This window comes from Microtus oregoni, unplaced genomic scaffold (assembly GCF_018167655.1).
Source record: "Microtus oregoni isolate MIOR12 unplaced genomic scaffold, Mior012 000056F_ref0000123, whole genome shotgun sequence".
In the NCBI taxonomy this organism is placed as follows: domain Eukaryota; kingdom Metazoa; phylum Chordata; class Mammalia; order Rodentia; family Cricetidae; genus Microtus; species Microtus oregoni.
Window position 1 is genome coordinate 11,353,920 of NW_024543832.1, and position 25,315 is coordinate 11,379,234.

At 45.4% G+C, this 25,315-nt stretch overlaps 1 protein-coding gene across 4 annotated transcripts; it reads left to right on the plus strand.

The window, feature by feature from the left end:
* The first annotated feature begins 1,866 nt into the window (after positions 1-1,866).
* On the plus strand, positions 1,867-25,291 carry Sec24c (SEC24 homolog C, COPII coat complex component). 4 transcript variants are annotated; one of them, XM_041638768.1, is made up of 25 exons: positions 2,075-2,301; positions 3,596-3,789; positions 7,376-7,511; positions 13,462-13,634; positions 13,981-14,154; positions 14,272-14,352; positions 14,663-14,799; positions 15,978-16,046; positions 17,286-17,397; positions 17,651-17,778; positions 19,067-19,205; positions 19,416-19,531; positions 19,710-19,834; positions 19,972-20,163; positions 20,371-20,464; positions 20,648-20,764; positions 21,261-21,431; positions 21,859-21,955; positions 22,032-22,177; positions 22,297-22,435; positions 22,583-22,701; positions 22,802-22,981; positions 23,182-23,373; positions 23,749-23,838; positions 24,057-25,291. In XM_041638768.1, exons 2-25 carry the CDS (start codon positions 3,624-3,626, stop codon positions 24,195-24,197), a joined length of 3,234 nt encoding a protein of 1,077 aa, XP_041494702.1. In that variant the 5' UTR covers positions 2,075-2,301; positions 3,596-3,623; the 3' UTR covers positions 24,198-25,291. The 4 variants fall into 4 exon arrangements, with proteins under 4 accessions (XP_041494700.1, XP_041494702.1, XP_041494698.1 ...); XM_041638766.1 differs by lacking the exon at positions 2,075-2,301 and adding an exon at positions 1,867-1,958 and having other exon boundaries at positions 13,981-14,352; XM_041638764.1 differs by having other exon boundaries at positions 13,981-14,352.
* The last annotated feature ends 24 nt before the right edge of the window (positions 25,292-25,315 follow it).

Below are 25,315 nucleotides of genomic sequence, written 5' to 3' on the forward strand. Positions count from 1 at the left end.
TTGGTGGCATATGCATTAATCCCAGCACTCTGGAGATATGGGCAGGAGGATCTCTGTGAGTTCGAGGTCAGCTAGGTCCACAGAGTGAGTTCTAGGACAGAAGGGCTATGCAGTGAGATTCCCTACTAAAAATAAATAAATGAATGAATAAATAAATAAATAAATCCTGGTAGTGGTGGCACACACCTCCAGCACTGGGGAGGCAGAGGTAGGCAGATCTGGGAGTTCAGGCTAGTCTGGTCTACAACTCAAGTTTTAAGACAGCCAGGGCTACACAGAGAAACCCTGTCTCAAAAACAAAACAAAACAAAACAAAAACTTAGAAACAAGAAAGAAAGAACAAAGAAACAATGACATAAGGAAAGAGGGAGATGGATACATTTCTAACAAGGCTCAGCTGATGCCGATACCATCATACCAGGGTCCACTGGCATTACTTTAAAAATGAACAGAAACAGGGCTGGTGAAGGCACCAGCTGCTCTTGCAGATGACCTGGGTTTGATTCCCAGCATCCACATGGCTTTTGAACTAATCTGTAACTCCAGTTCCAGGGGATCCAGTGCCCCCTCTTCTGGTCTCTGTAAGATGCACAAATACACATTCAGGCAAAATACCCATACATAAAAAAAATTAAAGACAACAAACTGGGCAGAAACAATTGTTAGTAACCCATATGCAAACTGAAGTACCCATTTTTTTCTAAGTATGCACTACTGTATAACTACCATTACATATGAAAGCAAAACACTTTGCTTACTCTATTCATGAGACCTATGATCTGAGTTGGCCCAAAGAAGTGCTTAAAGCTGTATGGATAAATAGTACTGAAAAAAATTACAGTGCATGCACTGGGGATGTGAGAGTATAAAGACTGGGAATTCAAGGTGACCCTCAATTACACATCCAGTTTCAGGACAATCTGGCTATAATGAGATCCTGTCTCAAAAATCTGTCTAGGGGGAGAAAGAAAAAGACCAACAATTATTATTTACAATTCTCCTTCTTTTCTCCTCCTGCTCCTCCTCTTCCTCCTCCTCCTCTTCTTCTTCTTCTTCTAGTTTTTTTTCGAGACAGGGTTTCTCTGTAGCTTCTGGAACTAGCTCTTGTACACCAGGTTGGCCCTCGAACTCACAAAGATCCGCCTGTCTCTGCCTTCGAGTGCTGGGATTAAAGGCCTGCGCCACCACGGCCCGGCTACAATTATTCTTTAAGAAGTTTTATGATTACTAAAAGAATTGTAGCTTTTTAAACAGAGAGCAGGGAGATCTTTTGATTCTGATAGATTTTTGCCTCTGTAAAAAGAGACACAGTACGAAATGGCAAATAACTAATCTTTATTGAACACTATATTAGGCAGTCTTATGATACGTTTTTAAATTCATCTCAAATCACCGTTAGGCATTCTTTTCATAAATTGGGGCAGAAATTTTCCAAATATTGAGCTAATGGGCTTAAACTCGAACACTTAAGCACACAATCTCATAGTAAGGGCTAGTACCCTGCCACCACCGCGTGGCTCAAAGGTCAGTGGGGGTGAGATCTACCTGAGGGACGCAAATCAATGGGGGTGAAAGGTTAACAGGAAGTGGCTACGAGACTAGAGGTTCTTAATAGTTCACGGCATGACAGAGGGAGCGTTACTAAAATAGTCTGACCTAGTTTTCTCAACACCCTCTCAGCTGGTAAAGCTATAAAGAGTCTGGAATATCTGGAAGAAAATAACCCGTAAATTTCAGCGATGCCTCTCGGTGGCCATAACAGGAAAGAACAAAGGCGCATGCGCAGCATCCGGGCTCCCGGAAGCGTACCTAGGGCCGACGTGGCAGAAGGAGTGGCTCCCGGTCCTACAACATGGGGCGGAACTTCCGGGGACGGCACGACAGCCCCCCTCGGAACCGGAAGTCGAGCCTGAGAGCCTTGACGTTAGGAACGAAGTCGAACCTGGATCTGGAGCCGGGTGAGGAGTGGCATCGCGAGGTTGCGCGGTGGGGAGGAATGCTGAGGAGAGGCCAGGGTATTTCTGGCCTGATTGTGGTCCGGTTTTAGAGGAAAGGGAGGAGTCTGGGGGCGGGGCCTGGGAAGAGACCCTCACCTCCCGCATCCGTGAACGGCGGTCGCTCCCAGACCCCTCCCTTCATCTCCTGGCCCAGGTTCCGGCTCTCGCCTCGCCTTCCAAGCATGTTGAAGGGCATTAGAAGCTTGGTCTTTACTGCTTAATGAACCGGCCCTTTTCGTGGCCCTACAGGCTGGTTTGGCTTCCTGATCTCGATTTCTGGAGCTCCCAAACCTCCGCATCTCGGGTACTTTCAGAGTTCTAGGAAGCTTGCCCCGCCCCTTTGGGTTGTCACCCTCGACTGTCTACCTAGAATGGAGTCAAGATTGGAGTTTGACTCCAAGCTTATTCCGTCCTTCTCTCTCCTGACTTCGGGAAGTTAAAGGGGAGAGGGACGTCTCCCAAGCTTAGTGTTGATGGCATGTGCAAGGTTTAGGGTTTAGAAGGACAGTTCCTAAAATGGCTTTAGGTTCCAGAGTTTTCAGTTCGGCAGTAGTTCATCTTTTGGGCTTTGCTAGCAAAGAGAGAGAGAGAGGCCCATTGTTCTACTGCAACACTTGAGAGGTCTCACTCTTCCTGGGCCCCTTCTGCCTGTAGAATAATTAGTATGATAAGGATGTTTAAAACTGCTGCCGCCTTATTGGGATGGCTCTTGAGAGGACCTCCAACTCTGTTGCTGATCAAGATTGTAATAGTTTTGATAGCGACTTATCAAACAAACATTAGAACAGAAACCGGATTACAGACATGCTTTTGAATTTAGAATACCCATAGCTCTCTGCTTGAGGGATGAAATGAATGATCTTTGTAATGGAATACTGCTTGCTAAGTATTCAGGTGTTTTTTGTTTGTTTTGTTTTTTTCCAAGACAGGGTTTCTCTGTGTACCTCTGACTGTCCTGGAACTTTCTCTGTAGACCAGGCTGGCTTTGAACTCACAGAGGTCTGCCTGCCTCTGCCTCCTGAGTGCTGGGATTAAAATCGTGCACCACCACCTGCTACATTTTTTTTTAATCTTAATGCTTCGTTTGCAAGGTTAATACACTATTTCATGGAAAGGCTGGGGTCAGAGTAACATTTGGATTGTTACAGGTCAGACAAAGAATGCCATTTCTTCCAATCAATAACTTTACAGTTTGTTTTTTGTAGGGGAAGGATTTTAATCAATTTTTTTTTGCCTTAGTGCTAAAAAAAAAAAAACAACCCAGCATATTTGAAGTTACTGAAGTGTTTATAGGGTGAATGGAAAGTGGAAACATTGTTTCATTTACTTGCAACATCATCTTAGTTATCAGCCAGAGGACTCTGTGAGGAGGCACTGGAAATATACCACTGGTGAATGTCTGATGTTCAGTTCTACTAGGTCTGTCTGAAGTTGGAATTGATACCTCTTCAGAGTGACACAGCATGGGGAAAGTGGCTGGGTACTGACTGGCAGGAGTTACAGTTCAACTGATCACTGCCTCTTCCTTTCTTCTCTGAATAGTTGCTCTCTCCTTAGAAAGTGTTTTGACTGGTTTCGTTCTTTTCCTTCCCCCATAGGTAAGATCAAATTGGGGATGCACTCATAATGAATGTCAACCAATCAGCTCCACCTGTTCCACCATTTGGGCAGAACCAGCCCATCTACCCAGGGTATCATCAGTCCGGTTATGGTGGGCAACCAGGACCTGCAGCACCTGCCTATGGAGCCTACAATGGCCCACTGCCAGGCTATCAGCAGACACCTCCCCAAGGTATGTTCCCAGATTCCTTTGAGCCAAGGAAGGGAATAAGCAGTATTCAGGTTAGATTGTATTCCTCTGACAAAGCTACTTAAGGACTGTGATTGAAGAACATGAATCTGGCCCTCTGAAAACGAGGGCCCATGAGTTGTCCGTCTCACTGTGTTTTTGTATGTGTGACTCTTTCCACCTGAAGACATCTAATGGAAATGAGTCTTCCAGATTTCATCACAGCTCACTTCTGTGGATGTCACCCTAGACAGCCTCACTTGGCTGCGTTATTAAGAGCTCGATGGAAGGGTTGTAGTCATAGCTCTTCTGTTGCCTGTTGACTTAAACTTTTCCTGAAATCATTTTTCCTTGTATGTGCTGAGAATGCTTCTCATTTGACTTCTGGTTCTGACTATGAAATGACTCTGGGACACATTTATCTGAAAATGAATATGGGAAGAAAAGTGTATTTGTATGCATGACTTTTAGTACTCCTGGGTCTTTTACTGACATTCATTTTCTTTTGCTTGGGTTTCCTTTTCTTGGATATTTTATATTATCAGTGAAATAAGGAAGCTTGGTGTTGCATTAGATTCTATGCTCCCAGCCCTCAGTGTTTTGTTTTATGTTACTTTTTCAAAAAGAGTATGTGGTTCTCTGTTACCGAGCAGACCTTGTAAAGTTATTAATAAGAGACTTTTCAGTTAGGCTGGTTGAAGATTTAGGTAATGCCAAACACTATGTTGTTTAAGAGAGTAGATTCCACAGACACAGGCCTATAATCCTGTGAGGGAGGCTGCAGCAGGAGGATTGTGCATTCAAGACCTACCTGGGCTGTAGAGTAAGTCCAAGTCTATCTTAGGTAACAGATGAGATTCTGTCTAAAAATAAAAATTAAAAAAGAAGATATAAATCATTAACAAAATGCTTGCCTAACATGTATGAGATCCTAAGTTCAATCCCCAGAACTACCAAAAAAAAAAAAAAAACCATAAAATAAATAAAAGTAACTCAGCAGGTAAAGGTGCTTATCACTAAACTTAATAACCTACGTTCAATCTCTGAGACCCACACGGTGGAAGGAGAAAAAGAAGTTGTCTTCTAATCTCCACACACAATAAATACATAAATATAATTTTATGGGGTTAGTGGTTAAGAGCACTTTCTGTTCTTGTAGAGGACCTGAGTTCAATTCTCAGGATCCACATGGCAGTTCACAGCCATCCATAATCCCAGTTTCAAGGTATCTAATGCCCTCTTCTGACCTTTGTAGGCACCACTCATGCATCTGAACAAAACACCTTTTTTTCCCCCCTGAAACCAGGTTTCTCAGTGGCTATGGAATCAGTCCTGGAACTTGCTCTGTAGACCAGACTGGCCTTGAACTCACAATGATCCGCCAGTCTCTGTCTCCTGGGTGCTGGGATTAAAGGCATGCGCCACCACCTGCCAGGCTATGAGCAAAACACTTAAACACATAAAATATATAAATCTAATACATAAATACATACAGATACAAACACACACATATATTTTGTTGTTGTTGTTTTTCAAGATGCCGTTTCTCTGTTCATCCTTGCCTGTCCTGGAACTTGCTCTGTAGACCAGGCTGGCCCAGACCTCAGAGATTTGCCTGCCTCTGCCTTCTGAGTGCTGGGATTAAAGGCCTAGGCCACCATACCCGTCTCAGAAGTAGATTTAATAGAGTGGAAGAGTACCAGTCAGGCAAGGCATGGATAGGTTTTGAAAATGAATGAAATATTACTATTTTAGTCACACTGTAGAAAAACAGTAAAGTGGTAAATTAGATCTTGGTTTCTTTCTTTTTTTTTTTTTTAAATATTTATTGATTTATTATGTATACAATATTCTGTCTGTGTGTATGCGTGAAGGCCAGAAGAGGGCACCAGACCTCATCACAGATGGTTGTGAGCCACCATGTGGTTGCTGGGAATTGAACTCAGGACCTTTGGAAGAGCAGGCAATGCTCTTAACCTCTGAGCCATCTCTCCAGCCCCCAGATCTTGGTTTCTTTAGAAGTGCCTTGTTCTGGGTTGGGACTTTGATTGGACAGAGTTCACTTCTGCTCTTTTAGGTTTGACTTATCAGAATGGAGTTGTCCTTGTCTTCTGAGAGAGGTTTGTCATTGAAGGGAAATCTCTCTGGTTCTGTTATGGTTAGTGACCAAGTTCAGCTTCTGAATCTGATCTTTCCTGAGGGTCAGCAACATTTCAACACTGATTTCCCAAGTAGCTCATCACTTGTATGCTGGCAGTATGGCTAAGGTTAGTGAGAGTAGTTTGGAGGAGAGATCTGATCCCAGGAAAGGACAGAGCCCAGCTTTCGTGAGAATGTAGGTAACAACATTGACATTAGGATAGGCCATCTGTACTGACAGAACTCTTGCAGAAGAAAGGTCTCTGATTGGGAGAACGCTACTGAACATGAAAGTGAGTGAAAGAGCGTGATAGGATGTATAAAATATACCGAGAAGAGGGGGTCAGAACAGCCGCTCAGAGGAGTTGCCTTTCTTGTGGTTGGTATAGCTCAGTGGAGCAACACAACCAGCATGCATGATGCCCTTGACTCAGTACCTAGCACTGTAAAACAAAACAACCAAACAAATAAACAGTTCCCCTCTTGACTCCTAAATGCCAGGATTATAGGTGTGCACCACCATGTTCTTTATGTTAGATTTATTTATTTTCTTTCCTGGTAAGAGTGTTTTGCTTGTATGGATGTATTGATAAGTCAGAAGAAGAAAACAGATCCTCTGGAATTGGAGTTACAATTGGTTGTGAGCCACCATATGGTTGCTAGGATTGGATCTTTGGTCCTTTGCAATTACCCAGGTCTTAAACGGCTAAACCATCTTTCCAGTCCCCATCAGGCAGGTTTTTATGTGGAACTGGGGGTGGAATCCAAGGCTTTATACTAGGCAAGCAACTGATCAGATCTCCAGCCCCTTAGTCTTAGTTTCTTTCTTCTTTTTCCCTTCCTCCCTCCCTCCCTCCCTCCCTCCCTCTCTCCCTCCCTATTTATTTATTTTTTCTGAGACAGGATTTCTACGTAGCCCTGGCTGTCCTAGAACTCAGTCTGTTGAATAGGCTGGCTTTGAATCTCAGAGATTGACCTGCCTCTGCCTTGGAAGTGTTCTAATTAAAGGCACGTGCCACATCCCTAGTTTCTTATAGAATAATTCATTATATTCTTGTTCATCATCTTCTGTACCACCTTTCTCATGTATCCTCCAAGTTTCTAAGTTGTGGAGTGAGATGTTTTCCAGAGAAGGGTTGAAGGTTGTCTTAGACTGAGAGAGAGGTTGATTAGAGGGAGGTCCTCCATTGTGTTTTCCAGAGAAGGGTTGAAGGCTGTCTTAGACTGAGAGAGAGTGTTGATCAGAGGGAGGTCCGCCATTGTGTTGCTCTGCATAGCTTACCCAACATGTTGAAGAAAGTAGCCTGTTTGTTGGGCGTCCACATGCCAAACACTGCTATAGTGAGAGTTGTTCTGCAACTGGAGTGATTGATTCTTGCTTTGCATTCCTGCCTCAAGGTAGAGAAGAAAATTATTTCCTAACCATTTAGTGTTTATCCTTCACCCTCAGGTGTGCCAAGAGCCCCACCTTCCTCAGAGGCACCTCCAGCTTCAACAGCACTGGCCCCCTGTGGTCAGACTACATATGGCCAGTTTGGTCAAGGTGATATACAGAATGGGCCAAGCTCCACGGCTCAGATGCAAAGGTATGTACTGGGTGAGCCTAAAATCAGTGTGATATAAGTGGATTAGGGATGTATGGGGATCTATTTTTTTTTCATTTTTAGATTCTTTCTTCTCTTCCTTCTATCCTGTTTGTCTTCTTTTAATTATTTTATGTTATATTTATTTGTTTTGTATGTATGAATGATGTGTGTGGACATGCATGCCATGAGGTGCATGTGGTACGTCAGGACAACTTGTAAGAATTGTTCTCTCCTTCCAGAACGTGGGTTCTGGGGTTCAAACTCAAGTCTTTAGGCTTGACAACAAAGATCTTAACCCACTGAGCCATGTTGCCAGCCCTTGCCTTCTTTTTTTTCAGGTTACAGGTACTACTAATGTCCAGCCCTATTATGGACCCCTGTTAGTACCTGGGTTTGTTTCCATATTATCTTTCTGTAAACCTGAATGTTTTTCCCCTTTACCAGACATACATTTTCACAGTGGTTCTAGTCCCCACTAGCCTATGCTAGGGGAGAAATAGGAAGAGGGACCTCAGATTGTCTGTGTAACCTTTTTCACTAGACCAGGCACTTAGTAGGACTAATTGGTTAAATTTGTACATGCAAGTTCTGAAATGAAAAGACTCAGAAGGCAAGCTACATAAATAATGAGAACCTGAGAAACCTCTCTTTGCACAGAACCTGTTACAGGAGGTGTTGCTGGATACTGTTTGTATCCCAGCTGCTCCACCCTGAAATAATCACACAGAAACTCTATTATTTGCAATACTGTTTGGCTAATAGCATAAGCATATTTTTACATCTAGCTAACTTTTACATCTAGCTAGCTTTTACATCTTAAATTAATCTTTTTCTATTATTTTATATTTTACCACGAGGCTTGTGGCCTACAGGCAAGGTTCCAACTGGCAGTTTGCGTCTTTCTCCTCTGGTGGCTACATGACATCTCACTGACTCTGTGTCTTCCTTCTCCCAGTATTCAGTTTAGTTTTCCCTCCTAGCTCCAATAAAAGCAACACACATACAGAAGGACTTCCCACATGAAGGAGGGAAGTTATGCCTGTCAGAACCTTGTCTGGGTTCTTCTAATAGTTTTTGTTGTTGTTGTTGTTGTTGTTTTTGTTTTTGTTTTTTTCAAGACAGGGTTTCTCAGTAGCTTTGGAGCCTGTCCTGGAACTAGCTGTTGTGGACCAGGCTGGCCTCGAACTCACAGAGATCCGCCTGTCTCTGCCTCACGAGTGCTGGGATTAAAGGCTTGTTCCACCACCGTCGGGCCCTGTGGGTTCTGCTAATAGTTTAAAAAATGCAACTGGATAGTGGATGTGAAAATGGAAAAGTAATTTCTGGAACCTACCAAGTGTATTATAGTCATTCATTAGCACTGAATATAAGTCTAGAAAGGCAAACGTGGGACACAATAGATGGTGATAGACAGACAAATATTCCTAAAGATGCAATATGTAGTGAGCTATGTTAGACAGTCTGATCAGGTCAGCCTCAGGGAAGATGTGGTGCGGCTGTGGGTAACTCGTGAGGAGCTCGGAGCTATGTTAGACAGTCTGATCAGGTCAGCCTCAGGGAAATATTTGAGACCTTAGTGAAATGAAGAGTAAACCATGAAGATCCAAGGGAAGAACGTTTTTCAGTGGAGGGTAGGACAAATGCAAAGGCTCTGAAGGGGAAAGTCATTTGGTAGACATGAGGAAGAGTATAGTTGGAGTGTAGTCAGTAGTAGCACCCTTAGAAAGATTCGATAGTAAGGTAAGAGATAGGCCTACAGAGAGTGTTTCGGGGGGCTGGAGAGATGACTCAGCAGTTAATAGCTCTTGCTGCTCTTGCACAGGACCTGGGTTCAGTTCCTAGCACCCACACGGAGTCTCACAACCATCGATAACTACAATTCCAGGGGATTCAAGCTCTCTTTGGGTATCAGGCACATATCTGGCACCCATACATGTAGGCAGATTTGTATCTCCCTCCTGCTAGCTCCCAAATAACCACACAGAAACTTCTTTTTTTTTTTTTTTTTTTTTTTTTTTTTGGTTTTTCGAGAAAGGGATTCTCTGTGGCTTTGGAGCCTGTCCTGGAACTAGCTCTGTAGACCAGGCTGGTCTTGAACTCACAGAGATCCGCCTGCCTCTGCCTCCCTAGTGCTGGGATTAAAGGCGTGCGCCACCACCGCCCAGCTCAGAAACTTCTCATTAATTATGAAAGTTTAGCTGATAGCTTAGACTTGTTTCTAACTAGCTGTTATAACTTAAAGTAACCCATGTCTATGAATTTACATGCTGTCAAGAGGCTCATGACTTGTTACCTCATCTTCTATATGTCATGCTTTTTCCACATCTACCTGGCAACTCTGCCTTCTTCCTAGAATTCTATTTCTGCCCTGAAGTCCTGCTGTATCTCCTGCCAAGCTGTTGGCCATTCAGCTTTTTATAGCACCAATCAAAGCAATACATTTTCACACAGTGTACAGATATCCCACAACACGTACATATATGCAAAAAAACAAAACAAAAAAGCCCAAACCACTCAAACATATAAAGTGAAATTCAAAATTTAAAGAGAGGCCAGGTATCTGAGGCACATACAAAACCCTAGCCCTTGGAAGACAGAGGCTGGTGGATCTCTGTGATTTACAGCCCAGCCTCGTCTACAAAGCAAGTTTTTTTTTTTTTTTTTTTTTTTTTTTGATTTTTCGAGACAGGGTTTCTCCGTAGCTTTTGGTTCCTGTCCTGGAACTAGCTCTTGTAGACCAGGCTGGCCTCGAACTCACAGAGATCCGCCTGCCTCTGCCTCCCGAGTGCTGGGATTAAAGGTGTGCGCCACCACCGCCCGGCCAAAGCAAGTTTTATGTCGGCCAAATCTATATAGTGTATGGGGTGGGGTAGGGGTCGAGAGGGAAAGAGTGTTTCATGAAAGTAAGAGATTAATCAGCTTTGTTCATTGTTACAGGAAGGATGGCAGAGAATTGACCATTGGGTTTGGCAAGGTCATTATCATTAATAAATGATAAAGGCAGTCTCATGAAGAGATAAAGAAAACGGACTACTCGCTCTGGCTCAGAGACTTTCTTTTCTTTTCCTTTCTTTTCTTTTCCTTTCTTTTCTTTTCTTTTCTTTCGAGACAGGGTTTCTTTGTGTAACAGACCTGGCTGTCCTGGAACTCTCTTTGTAGACTAGACTGGCCTCGAACTCACAGATATCTGACTTCCTCTGCTTCCCAATTGCTGGGATTAAATTCATGTGCCACCATCACTTTGCTTAATGGCCTAACATTTAATGAGGAATAGGAATATCATAAATAAATTTCATAAAAATTTGAAAAAAAATACAAAATTCAGAGAGTATATATATCATGATTCTGTTTATATAAGACTGAAAACTAACAAAACCTCACTCTAGTGTTTTAAAGACAATGGAAGGTAATTGAGAATTAGGAGTATTTACCCTTGGAGAAAGGAAGGGAATCATGAAGGGTATATGTGTGGGCCTTTTGGATGTGGTGTGCTGTACTTTCTGATTTGCTTTATGTCATTGGCTGTATTAGAATTGTTTAAGTATACATATCTATGTTAAGTCTTGGAAGTTGGGAATCAGGTTTAGTTTGGTTGTAGCTTGTTCTGTCACGCTTTCAGTGTTTTTGTTTTCTTTCTGCTCTGTCTCATTCTGCTATAGGGTTAGATTAAATAGAAAACTATAGATGCTATATGTAGGTATGGTGGTACACTTCGACAGAATAACACTGGGCAGCTCATAACATTAATCTACACTGCTAGAGTAATATAATTAGTCTGACAAGATTTATTGAGCATCTGCTGTATGGTTAATAGTATGTTCAATATTATGGACCACAAGTTAATGCAAAGCCCAACAAAGAGCTTGAGGAATATTAGCAGAAATATTAGTTGAAAGCAGCATTAGGGATGGGGGTATAGTTCACCATTACAGTACTTGCTTGCCTAGTATATATGAGTCACTGGGTTCAAGTCCCCGCACAACATGCACATAAAAGATAGCAGTTGAAGGTAACTAAAGAACAGATGGAGCTGATCAAACAGAAAGTACTAGTTGTTTAGTAGAGCCAAAATACGGAAGGCGGGGAGGGGCTGGGGAGGAGGTTCAGTGGGTAGTGCCTGACAACCTCCGTTTGACCCCTGTAACCAATTCCAGATGCATGGTGCACATCCGTAATGCCAGCACTCTCACAGTGACATGGGATGTGGAGAGGAGAATAGGCAGAAGCCTGAGGGCCAGCTAGCCTGGAGTATATGTGCAGCAGAGGGTCTCTTGACTCTGCTTCAACCTGGTACACGTTGAGAATTGACATCTGAAAGTTGTCTTTTGAACTCCACACATTTATTACTCGCTCACCCTGGGTATGCATGCACTTACAGGAAAAAAAATTGAGCTGGGTAGCGATGGTGCATGCCTTTTAATTCCTGCACTTGGGAGGCAGAGGTAGGCAGATCTCTATGAGTTCGAGGTCAGCCTGGTCTACAAAGCAAGTTCCAGGACAGGCTCCAAAGCTACACAGAGAAACCCTGTCTCAAAAAACCAAAGAAGGTGTCTGGAGAGATGGCTTATAGGTTAAGAGTACTGACTGTTCTTCCAGAGGTCCTGAGTTCAGTTCCCAGTAACCACATGGTGGCTTATAGCCATCTTTAAGGATATCTGGTAGCCGGGCGGTGGTGGCTCACGCCTTTAATCCCAGCACTCGGGAGGCAGAGGCAGGCGGATCTCTGTGAGTTCGAGACCAGCCTGGTCTACAAGAGCTAGTTCCAGGACAGGCTCCAAAACCACAGAGAAACCCTGTCTTGAAAAACCAAAAAAAAAAAAAAAAAGGGTATCTGGTGCCCTCTTTTGGCCTGCAGGCAGAACACTGCACACACACACACACACACACAAACAAACAAACAAACAAACAAGGGGAGGGGCTGGAGAGATGGCTCAGTGGTTAAGACACTGCCTGCTCAATTCCCAGCAACCGCATGGTGGCTCACATCCATCCATCGTAATAGATCTGGTGCCCTCTGCTGGCCTGCAGGCACATATGCAGACAGAATACTGAGAATACTGTATACATAATAAATCTTTAAAAAAAAAAATAAACTAGGGGAAAATAAACAGCTACCTACACTTGGTATCCAGTGATACTGGCATGATTAGTATTTATATTTGAATGTGTTGTCATTGTGTGAGTATCTAACAGTTATTCAAGTGACAAGGTGTTGCTCCTTGGTGCGTCATTTCTCTAGTTCTTCCTTGGAACAGCGAGCATCATCCTCCCAGTTAGTGTCTAATGCTAATTTCAGCTGACCTGCTTCCTAATCTCACTGATTCTTCTCACACCGTTCCAAGATGAAGTTATAGATACTTTAGCTGAATAGGCGAGTTAATTGAGTCGTCTTAGCGTTTCTGGAGTAGGAACTTGCTGTAGGTCTGCTTATGTGTGCCTTTCCTTTTGCCTTCTTCAGGTTAGATTACAAGGCTGAAGCAGTTTGTCCACACAGGACTGAGGCTAAGGAGGTGATAACATCTGTGTCAACTAAATAGTGTTGACCCCAGGGTGCTTGGTATGTGTGGAGTGGACCTAGAGGAGAGTAAGCCTTGCCACAAATCTTATTTGTATAGACAATCAAGAATGTCATTTGAGCCAGGTGGTGGTGGTGCACGCCTTTAATCCCAGCACTCGGGAGGCAGAGGCAGGTGGATCTCTGTGCATTCTAGGTCTGCCTAGTCTACAGAGCAAATTCCAGGACAGGCTCCATAGCTACTAAGAAACCCTGTCTTGAAAAACAAAACAAAACAAAAAAGTCAGTTGGCCACAACTACGCAAGTATGAAGCTATCAGAGATCTTAGGATGAACATAAAATGCCAGAATACAGTGTAGCTTCCTGTGTGAAGATCTGCCAGCTTCAACAGACATCTCACCCCTGTAGTCACACCTGCTTCATTCTCTTTACAGGGTCCCAGGGTCTCAGCAGTTTGGGTCCCCATTGGCCCCTCAGGTCAACCAGCCAGCTGTGCTTCAGCCCTATGGCCCTCCCCCCACAAGTCCACAGGTGACTGCACAGCTTGCTGGAATGCAGATCAGTGGTGCTGTGTCTCAAGCCCCTCCCTCTTCTGGGTTAGGCTATGGTAAGTAGTGGTGGGACCAGGATGCTATTTTCATAAGTTTTGGTTCTGGGCATTTTTATTTTATTTTATTTCGTTTTCTGTGAAGGTTTGTAGTCTGTCATGGCATTCTCTCTGTAAACCAGTCTGGCCTTAAGCTCACATAGATCCATCTGCCTCTTCCTCCCAAGTGCTGGGATTAAAGGCGTATGCTACCATGGCCCTCCTCTGGGCATATTTTTTATTTCCTGTGTTTTTGAGTTCTAGAAGCAAGGACAGTTATATTTGTTCCTTTTTGTTGGGAGGAGAAATAATTTATCAAATGAGGCAGAATGACTGGGCCTCCACCTCTGCGTCTTGTGTTTCTCAGGTTCACCAACATCATTGGCCTCAACCTCAGGAAGTTTCCCTAATTCTGGTCCATACGGCTCCTATCCTCAGAGCCAGGCTCCTCCCATTAGCCAGACTCAAGGTCATCCTGGAGTCCAGCCTCCCCTGCGATCTGCCCCACCACTGGCTTCCAGCTTCACACCCCCAGCTTCAGGTGGTCCCCGGATGCCTTCCATGACTGGTCCACTCCCACCTGGACAGGGCTTTGGGAGTCTCCCAGTGAGCCAGCCCAACCATGTGTCCTTGCCTCCTGCCCATGCTGTGCCCCCAGGCACCCAGATGACTGGACCCTCAATACCACCACCACCTATGCACTCCCCTCAGCAGCCAGGTTATCAGCTGCAGCAAAATGGTAAGTTTTTCCCCAGCATCTGGCTAGAAACCAAAAGCTTCAGCTATTCAGGGCTTTTTGTTTGTTTTTCTTGGTACTATTTGCTAAGTAGTTAATTAGATAGACAGCTTTGGGGTTCCATTACTAGGATGTGAGGGTTGTAAGACATTTTTCTTGTCTCTTAGTTCATTCAGATAGTGTCGTCTTTCTTTGAGTGGCTTTCTTAGATACTCCATAAACTGTTTCAAAGAGTTCTATTATTTTCCTGAGTCCTTGAGCAGAGACAGGGAAGGGATTTTGAATTCATCAACCTTGTGCCCTTGTCTCTCAGGTTCCTTTGGACCAGCTCGAGGCCCTCAGCCTAATTATGAGAGCCCATACCCTGTAACGCCTACCTTTGGCAGTCAGCCTGGGCCTCCTCAGCCACTGCCTCCTAAGCGCCTGGACCCTGATGCCATCCCCAGCCCTGTAAGTAGGTGCTTATGTGGTCTTGGGGAAATACATGTCTGCCAGATAAGCAGGCTGACCTAGATGAGATGTTTGCTTGGCATTCTCTAATAACATTCCCTTTTCGACTTTCATCTTGAAGACTTAGAACTCAGATGTGATGTCTAAACTTTTGAAATGGAATGTCAAGTCCCCGATGTCTTTTAGGGCATTTTTAATCCACAGCTGTACAGAGAAGAAAGGGGAACCAAGAGTGATCAGTCATGTTGGTAGAGCTCTGGGTTGAGGCCTATGTTCTGTTGCTCTTGGACATAATAATAACATATTCATCTTTGCCATTCTGTTTGTGTAGTAGTGGCCAGGTCTTACTCCCGTAGATCTAGTAGGGCATCATTCTTCTTGATAGCTAAAGCAGGTTGGAGCTCTCTGCTGTTAGGTAGTCAGAGCAGGAAAACCTCGCTGGTTCCTCTCTGCTCCTATATAGGTAGTGATGTAGAATGATGCTCCCTTTACTATTGACTGGCAGGTCACTGCTGTGTGGATGGGGACCAGTCATAGTGTATGAAGGCAGTGTACATGTAAAGTCTGTTGAGGAAGTTGCTTCTCCCCTAGAGCCACTGGAATCCTCAGCCCTTCCTTTTCAGACGTGGGTAGAGAGAGTAGTTTTTCCTCTTAGGGCCCGCTCTCTATCCTGTCTGTAACATCGATGTCAGTTACCTCCTCATACTTAGCCATTGTCATATTCCATTCCGTTCTCTTCCCTCTTCCTTTGGGGAACTACCACAGTTAGGAAGCCTAGAGGACTGACAGCTGTTCCTTCTCTCTTCCGTGGTGGAAAGGAGAGTCTAGCTGGACAGCCAAGGCATCTTCCAGTGTGAGAGTTCTTAGGTGTAGGTTTGGCCTGCCAGGGAACTTCCTGTAGGGCCTCCTTAAAGAGTTCTGCTTGCCTCCTGCTTGCTCCCCCCGACCTTGTCTTGCTCCATGGTAGTCTGAGTCACTGAGGTCTTTCTGTTAGGCCTAGTGTTGGACCAGAGAGACATGGAATTCCAGATCTACTGGGTCCCTGACTTCCGCAGTCCGAGCTGGGCTCCAGCTCTTCATGTCTGATACACCAGGGTTAGAGAAGTAATATCTGCCTCTTGTTCTTTTGTCTCCCTCCCTGTATACCCCTGCTGCCTTTATTATTAAAACACTAAAAGCAACTTAATGAGCTGCCTCCTCAGCAGAAAACCAGGCACAGAATAGACCCTGATGCCATTCCTAGTCCAGTAAGTGCAGGGGTGGGAGTGTGTGCCTGTCCTCCTGTGTTAGTGCCACTCATGCATGCTCGTGTCACCTCATCCACCACGTCCATCCCTTCCCATTCTCTTCCCTGACCCTTCTAGATCCTTCCTGAAGGATATGCATGCCCACATCCCATGTATGGAAGAGAAAACAAGCTGTTAGCTGTGCCTTGAGTATGGGGTGATGGACGGTCAGGTTCTGAGGGTGGGCTGGTGGCATGGTAAGCTTTGGTTTTAGTCCTGCTGGCTCCTCCAGAAGCTTGTGTGTGGCATGTGGTGGAACCAGACAGAGTCAAGCAGCAGATCCTTCCTGTTTGACGTGAGAAGAAATGTTCTGCTGGGTGGCTATGAACGTACAGGTTCATGGCATTTCTCACAAGAGCAGAAGAGATTGCTTGTTTTGGGAGAGTGTGGGCCACCTTCTCATCTGGAGAGTCTTAGACTCTGGTGTATCTCTAAGTGTCAGCTCTTTCTGCTGCGGGACACAATCTTATTTGCCCTTTACTTTTTCTGGTTTTATCAAACTCATCTTGAAGTAACTGACCAAAGGTCACCAGCCTGAACAAGGGTCTGATTACCAGCTTTGCATATCCTTTTTGTGTTTGTTTTCCTTAATGTCTTGTACAAGTAGAGGTTTGAGATCGGGCCATAAGGATTGGACATTTATCCTCTCCTCTATGGACCTACCGATGCTCACCTGAAAGGAAGGCAGCATTTGCCTCCTTCCCTTACCTGATTGTTTCTGCCTATTTAATTCTCTCCTCCCTGTGTTCCTTGTTAATTTCATTGACTTAGAGCCATTCCAGGTAGATTCATTTCTACATGGGTTTCTGTCATCTGTTCTCCTTGCTCTGATTCAATCAGTGTGCCTTCTAGAGAGGAAGGGAGGGAAAAGTTTGATGGGGATGGAGAATGGAATCCAATCATGTCTTATGTTTTGGGATCAGAAGTGGGAGGGATAAAAGGGTACTCACCAATGACTGGAGGGCAGGGGTGTTTTATCAGAAAGTCCATTCTCACCAAGGCCCATCCTGCATCTTCTGCTAGCTGCTGTGAAGTGGAAGGTCAGCATTGTAGCATTTATGTGGACTCCAAAAGGAAAGCATGCCTGGTGCATGAGGTGGTTTTTGGCAAGTTCTTTGTTCTTGTGCTACAGTCTGGCCTGCCCTTGTCCTGGTACTGCTTTTTCTTTTATCACCTCACTCATCTCACTTTTTCCTACAGATTCAGGTTATTGAAGATGACAGAAACAACCGGGGTTCAGAGCCATTTGTTACTGGTGTAAGGGGACAGGTGCCACCTCTAGTCACCACCAACTTCCTGGTGAAAGACCAAGGTAAGCTGAACTTTAATGTCTGTTTCCCTATGGCAGCCAATTCTCTAAGGCTGTCAGCCATGGATCATGTTTTTATTGATCTTTAACCAGAGACCAGCTCCCCCCACCAATTCCCCTCCCCTCCCCGCAGTCTTTCAGGGGGCTAAAAGCTACTGCCAGCTCCTAACATCTGTGGAGGTGGAGTGACTCACCAATGGAGAGCTGCTGTCTAGAAGGCTTCTGGGAAATGACTCAAATCTTCTACTTTCTTCAGGGAATGCAAGTCCCCGGTACATTCGATGCACATCCTACAATATCCCTTGCACATCTGACATGGCTAAGCAGGCTCAGGTGCCTCTGGCAGCTGTCATCAAGCCACTGGCAAGGCTGCCCCTAGAGGAGGTAAGTATTGGAAGGGGCTAGAATACAATGAAAGAAATGGAGGGAATGATGTTTCTTTCTAGATGGGATTCTGATTGGCATGGAAGACATCTTGGTTGAACAGGAGGGATCGGTGGTATCTTTGGTATCTTACTTTCTCAAGGCCCAAACTTGGTAGCAGTGGTAGGGATGAAAGCAAAAACCAAGTAAATTACTTTGTGAGACCAGGGTTCATAGAAGGAACAAATGAAAAGAGCCAGAGGCAGCTTGGTGTAGAGGCTCACACCTGTAATTGTAGCACTCAAGAAGCTGAAACAGGAGGTCGTGGAGTCATTGAGTTCTGCCCAGCCTTGGCTACACAGTAGACTCCATCTCAGAACAAACAAACAGAGAACTAGGCATGGTATTAAGGAAGCCATGATATTGAGGAAGGTACTGAGATTCCTGTCTATGGATTTTTTTGGGGGGGTGGGGGGATAGGCGGGGTTTGAGACAGTGTTTCTCTGTTTAGCTTTGGAGCCTGTCCTGGCACTTGCTCTGTAGAGCAGGCTGGTCTCGAACTCATAGAGATCCGCCTGCCTCTGCCTCCTGAGTTCTGGGATTAAAGGTGTGCATCAATACCGCCTGGTCTGTCTTGGAATTTAAAGCTAGTCAGGGCCATATAGTGAGACCCTGTTTTAAAACAAAATAGATAGGTGACAGCCTAATTTCTAGAGGCAAGGCAGCTAGATGTAGGAACTTCTCATTGTGTGGTCAAATCTCTGGATGGTGATAAATGCATTATTATTATTTTTTGGGGGGGACTTGAATTGGGTAGGGCTATTAGGAATGCATATAAAGGAGAAGGTACTATTATATCCAATATTCCATTCCTCACCTGGCTTGGGCCCCCACCTGCCAATCCAGTACCTGAAAGCAGTGTTTTTTTTCTTCTTCTTTAAGACAGGGCTTCTCTGCATACCTGGTTCTAGAACTCACCAGACTGGTCTCAAACTCAGAAACCTACTTGCCTTTGTCTCCCAAGTGCTGGGATTAAAGGTGTGTGCCACCATGCCTTGCAAAAGCATTTTTTTTAAAATTAGGTAGCTGTTTGTTTAGGTCTTGAGAAGTAACACTTGTCAGACTTGGTGGTGCATGCCTTTAATCCCAGCACTGGAGTTTAGCCAGGGATCAGTACCCTTATCGTTGTCCTCATTTCTTCTACTGTATTCCTTTTCCAGATAGAGTACGTGAGCCATGCTGCCTCTCCCTCCAGTCTGTCATATGTTACCATGTCTTCTCCATCTGAGCCCCTCCCTTTGTTCCGTAGGCTTCACCATATGTTGTGGACCATGGCGAATCTGGCCCTCTACGCTGTAATCGCTGCAAAGCATACATGTGCCCTCTCATGACGTTCATCGAGGGAGGGAGGCGCTTCCAGTGCTCGTTTTGCAGTTGTATCAATGATGGTATGCTGTGGAGGCTGAGCTTTGTGGGGAAGGCTTGCATCTTCATTGTTTCTTTCTAGTTAGACAGATGAGGGACATTCCTCAGGAACTGGAAAAGTAGGGCACAGGTGAGGACTGGGGTATTGGAATGATGTGAAGGAGTTCAGCTAGGAGTTGGCATTCTAAGATTGAGGGTGAACCTTTGAGTAATATACTATATTCTCTTTACAGTTCCCCCCCAGTATTTTCAACATCTGGATCATACTGGCAAACGTGTGGATGCTTATGACCGTCCTGAGCTGTCCCTGGGGTCTTATGAATTCTTGGCCACTGTAGATTACTGCAAGGTGAGGGAAGGTCGTGGGAGAGGAGCAGGGCACTAGTGAGGATTGTGAGACAGCCCAAAAGAGCTGTCACCATTTCTCTTAACCTGTCAGGGTTCCCTCTGATGCTTACTGCATTGCCCACTAGTCTGCTGGCCTGCTTACTGTTTTCCTATGCCTTCAACATTTCCTTCCTCTACAGAACAATAAATTCCCCAGTCCTCCTGCCTTCATCTTTATGATTGATGTCTCCTACAACGCCATCAGGACTGGTCTTGTGCGGCTCCTCTGTGAGGAGCTCAAGTCACTCTTAGACTACCTGCCTAGGTGAGAGTGGAGGAAGTACTGCTTTCCTTTGGTTAATGGTGGGTGTCTGGGTTGACTGATCAAGTGGAACATTATGTCATGAAATCATGGGTGGTGAAGAAGGTGGCCAGTCTGGGTAACAGTGTCACCTTCCACAGGGAGGGTGGAGCAGAAGAGTCAGCAATCCGAGTTGGCTTTGTCACCTACAATAAGGTGCTCCACTTCTACAATGTGAAGAGCTCCTTGGCTCAGCCCCAGATGATGGTTGTATCTGATGTGGCTGACATGTTTGTGCCACTGCTGGATGGCTTCCTGGTCAATGTCAATGAGTCCCGCGGAGTCATCACCAGGTGAGAGCCAGGGGTGGAGATGAGAGAGTGGTCAGTGTCAATCCCGCGGAGTCATCACCAGGTGAGAGCCAGGGGTGGAGATGAGAGAGTGGGAGTTGAGTGGAGGGGTTAGGAGGTGGACAGAGGTGTGGTATGAGTCTTCAGTCCAGGAATCGAGAATGGAGGCAGCTACATCTGGTTCTCTGCTGCCATCTTCTGTCTTTTCAGCTTGTTGGATCAGATCCCAGAAATGTTTGCAGACACAAGAGAGACAGAGACAGTATTCGCCCCGGTTATCCAGGCTGGAATGGAAGCTCTGAAGGTAACGTAGGAGTCCCGGGCAACCTTCTCTCTTGCTTTCCTCTAGAAGACAGCCTTAGTGACTGATAACTGTCTAGCAAGTTAGCCCTTTTCACACAGTTCGTGCCTAATATAAAGAAAAAGATGAGTGTATAATGGATGAATAAAGGGAGGAATGGTTGAGTAATTTTATCTTTTTTCCTAGGCTGCTGAGTGTGCAGGAAAGCTGTTTCTGTTCCACACTTCCTTGCCCATTGCAGAGGCCCCAGGGAAGCTAAAGAATAGAGATGACAGGAAGTTAATCAACACAGACAAGGAGAAGGTGTGTGGCTTGAGAGGGAGAGAGACCTCCCATTACAGAGGAAGGTGGTAACGTTCCAATGTCAACTCTTGTAACATTAGCCAGGTGGACTGGGATTACATTCTGCCCTCTCACGTGTCCCATCTATTACTGCCAACCCGCTCACAAAATTTTGGTGGACTTGAATTTTTCTTTTTCATTTTTGTTTTTTTTGAGATTTGATCTAGCTATGTAGTCTAGGCTGGTCTGGAACTCACTGTGTAGCCTAGCTGACCTCATACTTGTAGTGATCTTGTCTCTGCTTCCTGTGTGATGGGATTATAGGTGTGCCTGAACATACCTGCACATTTTCATTTTCTTTTCATTTTTCTTCCCTTCCTTTCTCTTTTTCCTTCCCTTCCTTTCTCCTTTTCCTTCCAACTTTCTTCTACTGCTGGAATGACAAGGTGGTGGGTCTAAAGTCGTGAAAGTGTGAGTTTTTCATTTTACATATGACATTTCTTCTGTTCCCCTCCAGACTCTGTTCCAGCCTCAGACAGGTACCTATCAGACTCTGGCCAAAGACTGTGTGACTCAAGGCTGCTGTGTGGACCTCTTCCTCTTCCCTAACCAATATGTAGATGTGGCCACACTCTCTGTTGTTCCCCAGCTCACTGGAGGCTCTGTCTACAAATATGCCTGCTTTCAGGTATAGAATTCTGGGTGTGGGAATATCTGCTTATATGTGGAGTGGCTCTTTAGCTACTGACTTAGTGGTGCATGAGGTTGAGCCCAGAGTATAGTGGTTAGGTGCCTGGGTCTTCGGGTCAGTCCTGGGTTGATATTGAATCCCCCTCACTAACTGGCATAGGATAATCACTTAATTACTCATCTTTTGTCCTTTCGTCTTCAAAGTAGAGTTTACTAGTTAGGATTTGTCTACAGAATTAAACAATCGCATATGAAATACTCTGTTACCTGATATGTCACGAATCCATAAAAGCTTCCTTGTCCTAATCATCCTGATTTTCACTGTGACTATGGTGAAGCAGGCTTGTAGAGTGGAAGGGATGCAGGGAGACTTACTACAGGGTGAGCTGTATGGTCAGTGGTATGTCTCTGGGCCTGGGCTGTAGGTGGAGAATGACCAGGAACGGTTCTTGAGTGACCTGCGTCGGGACGTACAGAAGGTGGTGGGCTTTGACGCTGTGATGCGGGTTCGGACAAGTACCGGTAAGTTCTGGGTAAGGCTAAAGCCGCTTGAGGCACATGTCCTACCTTTAACCCTGACCTGTCCCTGTGGCTTCAGGTATCCGTGCTGTAGATTTCTTTGGAGCTTTCTACATGAGCAATACAACAGATGTGGAGTTGGCTGGCCTGGATGAGGACAAGACAGTGACTGTAGAATTCAAGCATGATGACCGGCTCAATGAAGAGAGTGGAGCCCTGCTGCAGGTGGCAGGCGGGAGACGGGGCGGGGGTGAGAAAGTGCTGGAGGCATCCATGGGAAGATGATAAGGGTGGGTATAACTGTGAGGGAGGGGTGTGAGTTCCCCCTTTCTCCCTTCCCCTAGTGTGCCCTGCTTTATACCAGCTGTGCAGGGCAGCGTCGGCTTCGCATCCACAACCTGGCCCTAAACTGCTGCACCCAGTTGGCTGATCTGTATCGAAACTGTGAAACAGACACGCTCATCAACTACATGGCCAAGTTTGGTGAGGGTAGAAACAGGGCGGGGTGGGATGACGATGAAAGGAAGGTCCAAGATGGCCAGCAGGTCAGCACTCCTGGTTAGGTGTGATGGTGGCAAGGGGCATGGGTCAGGAAGTTGACCAGGACTGCTCTTTCTCCTTCCCGTGCAGCATACCGGGGTGTTCTGAATAGCCCTGTGAAGACTGTACGTGACACTCTGATCACCCAGTGTGCCCAGATCCTGGCCTGCTATAGAAAGAACTGTGCCAGCCCTTCCTCTGCAGGACAGGTGGGGCAGGGATGTTAGTGAGGGGATTTTTTTTCAGCAAAATTTTGCAGTTTTGAGGGATTTCCCGTGATCATTGACTTTATTTCCATAAACCCCTCAGTTGATCCTTCCCGAGTGTATGAAGCTGCTCCCAGTTTACCTGAACTGTGTCTTGAAGAGTGATGTTCTGCAGCCTGTCGCTGAGGTCACTACTGATGACCGGGCCTATGTTCGACAGCTGGTTTCCTCCATGGATGTGGCTGAGACCAATGTCTTCTTCTACCCTCGGCTCCTCCCACTGGTGCGATTGAGGATTGGAGTGTGAGACTTTGTACTGAGGACAGGGCCTCTAAGAAGGAGGGGATGGAATTACTTTATTGCTGACACTGAGGAATTTTTTACGTACATTTCACATTACTATCTAGAGACTTAGCTTTCTGAGTTTATTTGTGTAAAGGAGTGTCTTACAGTTCTTGGTAACTTTTTTCCCTTTTCGTTTAGACAAAATCTCCCATCGACAATACCACTGAACCACCAGCAGTTCGAGCGTCTGAAGAGCGTTTAAGCAGTGGCGATATATATTTGTTGGAAAATGGGCTCAACCTCTTTGTCTGGGTGGGAGCAAGTGTCCAACAAGGTGTTGTCCAGAGCCTTTTCAACGTCTCCTCTTTCAGTCAGATCACCAGTGGCTTGGTGAGAACAGGGTGCCAAGGATAATATGAGTATAGGAAAACACTTTGGTGATTTGACAGAGAATCAGTGCAGTCATTGTGCTGGTCCCTTTACATATCTGAGGACACTGTGGCAAGGGGAGGTGCTGTCCAGTGTCTTCAGGCTTCCTCCTGTCACATGGTGCCGAAATCTATTGCTCTCTTGATGATTTTTTTTTTTTTTTTTTTGGTTTTTCGAGACAGGGTTTCTCTGTGGTTTTGGAGCCTGTTCTGGAACTAGCTGTTGTAGACCTGGCTGGTCTCAAACTCACAGAGATCTGCCTGCCTCTGCCTCTGCCTCCCAAGTGCTATGATTTCTCTTGATGGATTTAAAGTAATTAGTGAATTTTTGTTCCAGAGTGTTCTGCCAGTTCTGGATAATCCACTGTCCAAGAAGGTTCGAAGCCTCATTGATAGCTTACGGGCACAGAGAATGCGGTACATGAAGGTAACACAGATGTTGTGTTTGGTGGTCATGCTGGATATTGAACCCTAGGCCTTCTGTAGCAAGCACTCTCATTAAGCTACAGCCTCAGCATAGCAACGCTGATCTGATTCCTAGACTTTTTTTTACCCTGTCAAGTCAGCAAGAAGGAGCATGGGGAGGGAGAGTCTAAAGACTTCCTTGCCATTAGCCTTTCCTCACAACCTGCCTTCTGGCCGTAGCTTATCGTGGTGAAACAGGAAGACAAGCTGGAGATGCTGTTCAAACACTTCCTCGTGGAAGACAAGAGCCTAAGCGGAGGGGCATCCTATGTGGACTTTCTCTGTCATATGCATAAGGAGATTCGGCAGCTACTGAGCTAAAGCAAGTGGGTAAATGGTATAGGGTCCCAGGCCAGCTTCCAGAAAGTACCCCAGGATGGCAGAGAAAACTGGGACAGTTTCATATCTTATGAGTCATATAAGCTGACCTCAGTCTCTTTAGGGGGGGGGAGGGCAAGATAAAAGGAGACACCTTTCTGGGCTCAAATATCTTACCGCTCTGTCATGTCCTGCTGATGGAAGGTGCCCCAGACCCCTTACTCAACCCTCTTTCTCCTGCTAATCCAGTTGTAATGAATGTAGTTTATCAGTTCACTGTATATGATCCGGTGTTGGGGGTTTGGGGGCAGCAAGGCCCTGGCAATACTGTGTCTCTTTGGACCAGCCTCCAAGAGGAAAGGGGCAGGCAGGAAGGAGTGGGAATCCCAGGGTTATTACAGGAGGTGGCAAATTCAGCTCCGTGTCATCAACAACTTCCTATATTAGGGATAAAATATACAGGTGCATAAGAGCTGGGGTATAGACTGTAGGTGGTGGAGAGTAGTAGTTGGTCCTTCGGGGGCCTGGTGGTCAGTAGCAAGGTCGTAGTTACTGAGGATGAATGACTAGTTGTCTATTTCCATTGTGGGCGTTCTCTCTCCTGCTATGATTGGTAAGCACTTCATGGACAGAAGCACATAGCTAGAGATGAGTGAGCCTGGGACTGAATTGCAAAGCATATTAACACCTAGAGGAGGTAGCAGCCTCCTTTCCAGCTGAAGAAGCCCTAATACTGGATGGTTCTGTAGAGAGCCTGATGGTCAACTTGCAATACCTCACAGAGCCAGCCCACATCCCACTCAGCTCCCACCAGAAACACAGCTTAACCCGGGCGTTGCTGGGGAGAGGCAGAGATGGCTGGAGCCCTCCCTGTCTTCCTGTGCCAGGACATAACCGGGCTTGATACTGACTGAGTGGCTGACAATTATCTTCCAACTCCAATTGGCTGGGGCAGGACAAGGGCTATGATTGATGGTGGTCAGGCTTGCCTGCTCCCAGCCTGGGATGCCCCTGCTCTGGACCTTTCATTTCTTTTCATTGGTTTATTTTTCAATGCATCTTTAATTTGTAAAGAAATAAAATAAGATGTAACAGTACTCTTTTTATTACTCATGACCTCT

What these genes read in the sequence shown, in the direction of transcription:
- Sec24c (XM_041638766.1), top strand. Translation starts at nt 3,624, where the DNA reads ATGAATGTCAACCAATCAGCTCCACCTGTTCCACCATTTGGGCAGAAC. An exon ending in TCAGCAGACACCTCCCCAAG is followed by an intron (nt 3,790 to 7,375) that starts GTATGTTCCCAG and finishes CTTCACCCTCAG; the next exon opens with GTGTGCCAAGAGCCCCACCT. An exon ending in CTCTTCTGGGTTAGGCTATG is followed by an intron (nt 13,635 to 13,980) that starts GTAAGTAGTGGT and finishes TGTGTTTCTCAG; the next exon opens with GTTCACCAACATCATTGGCC.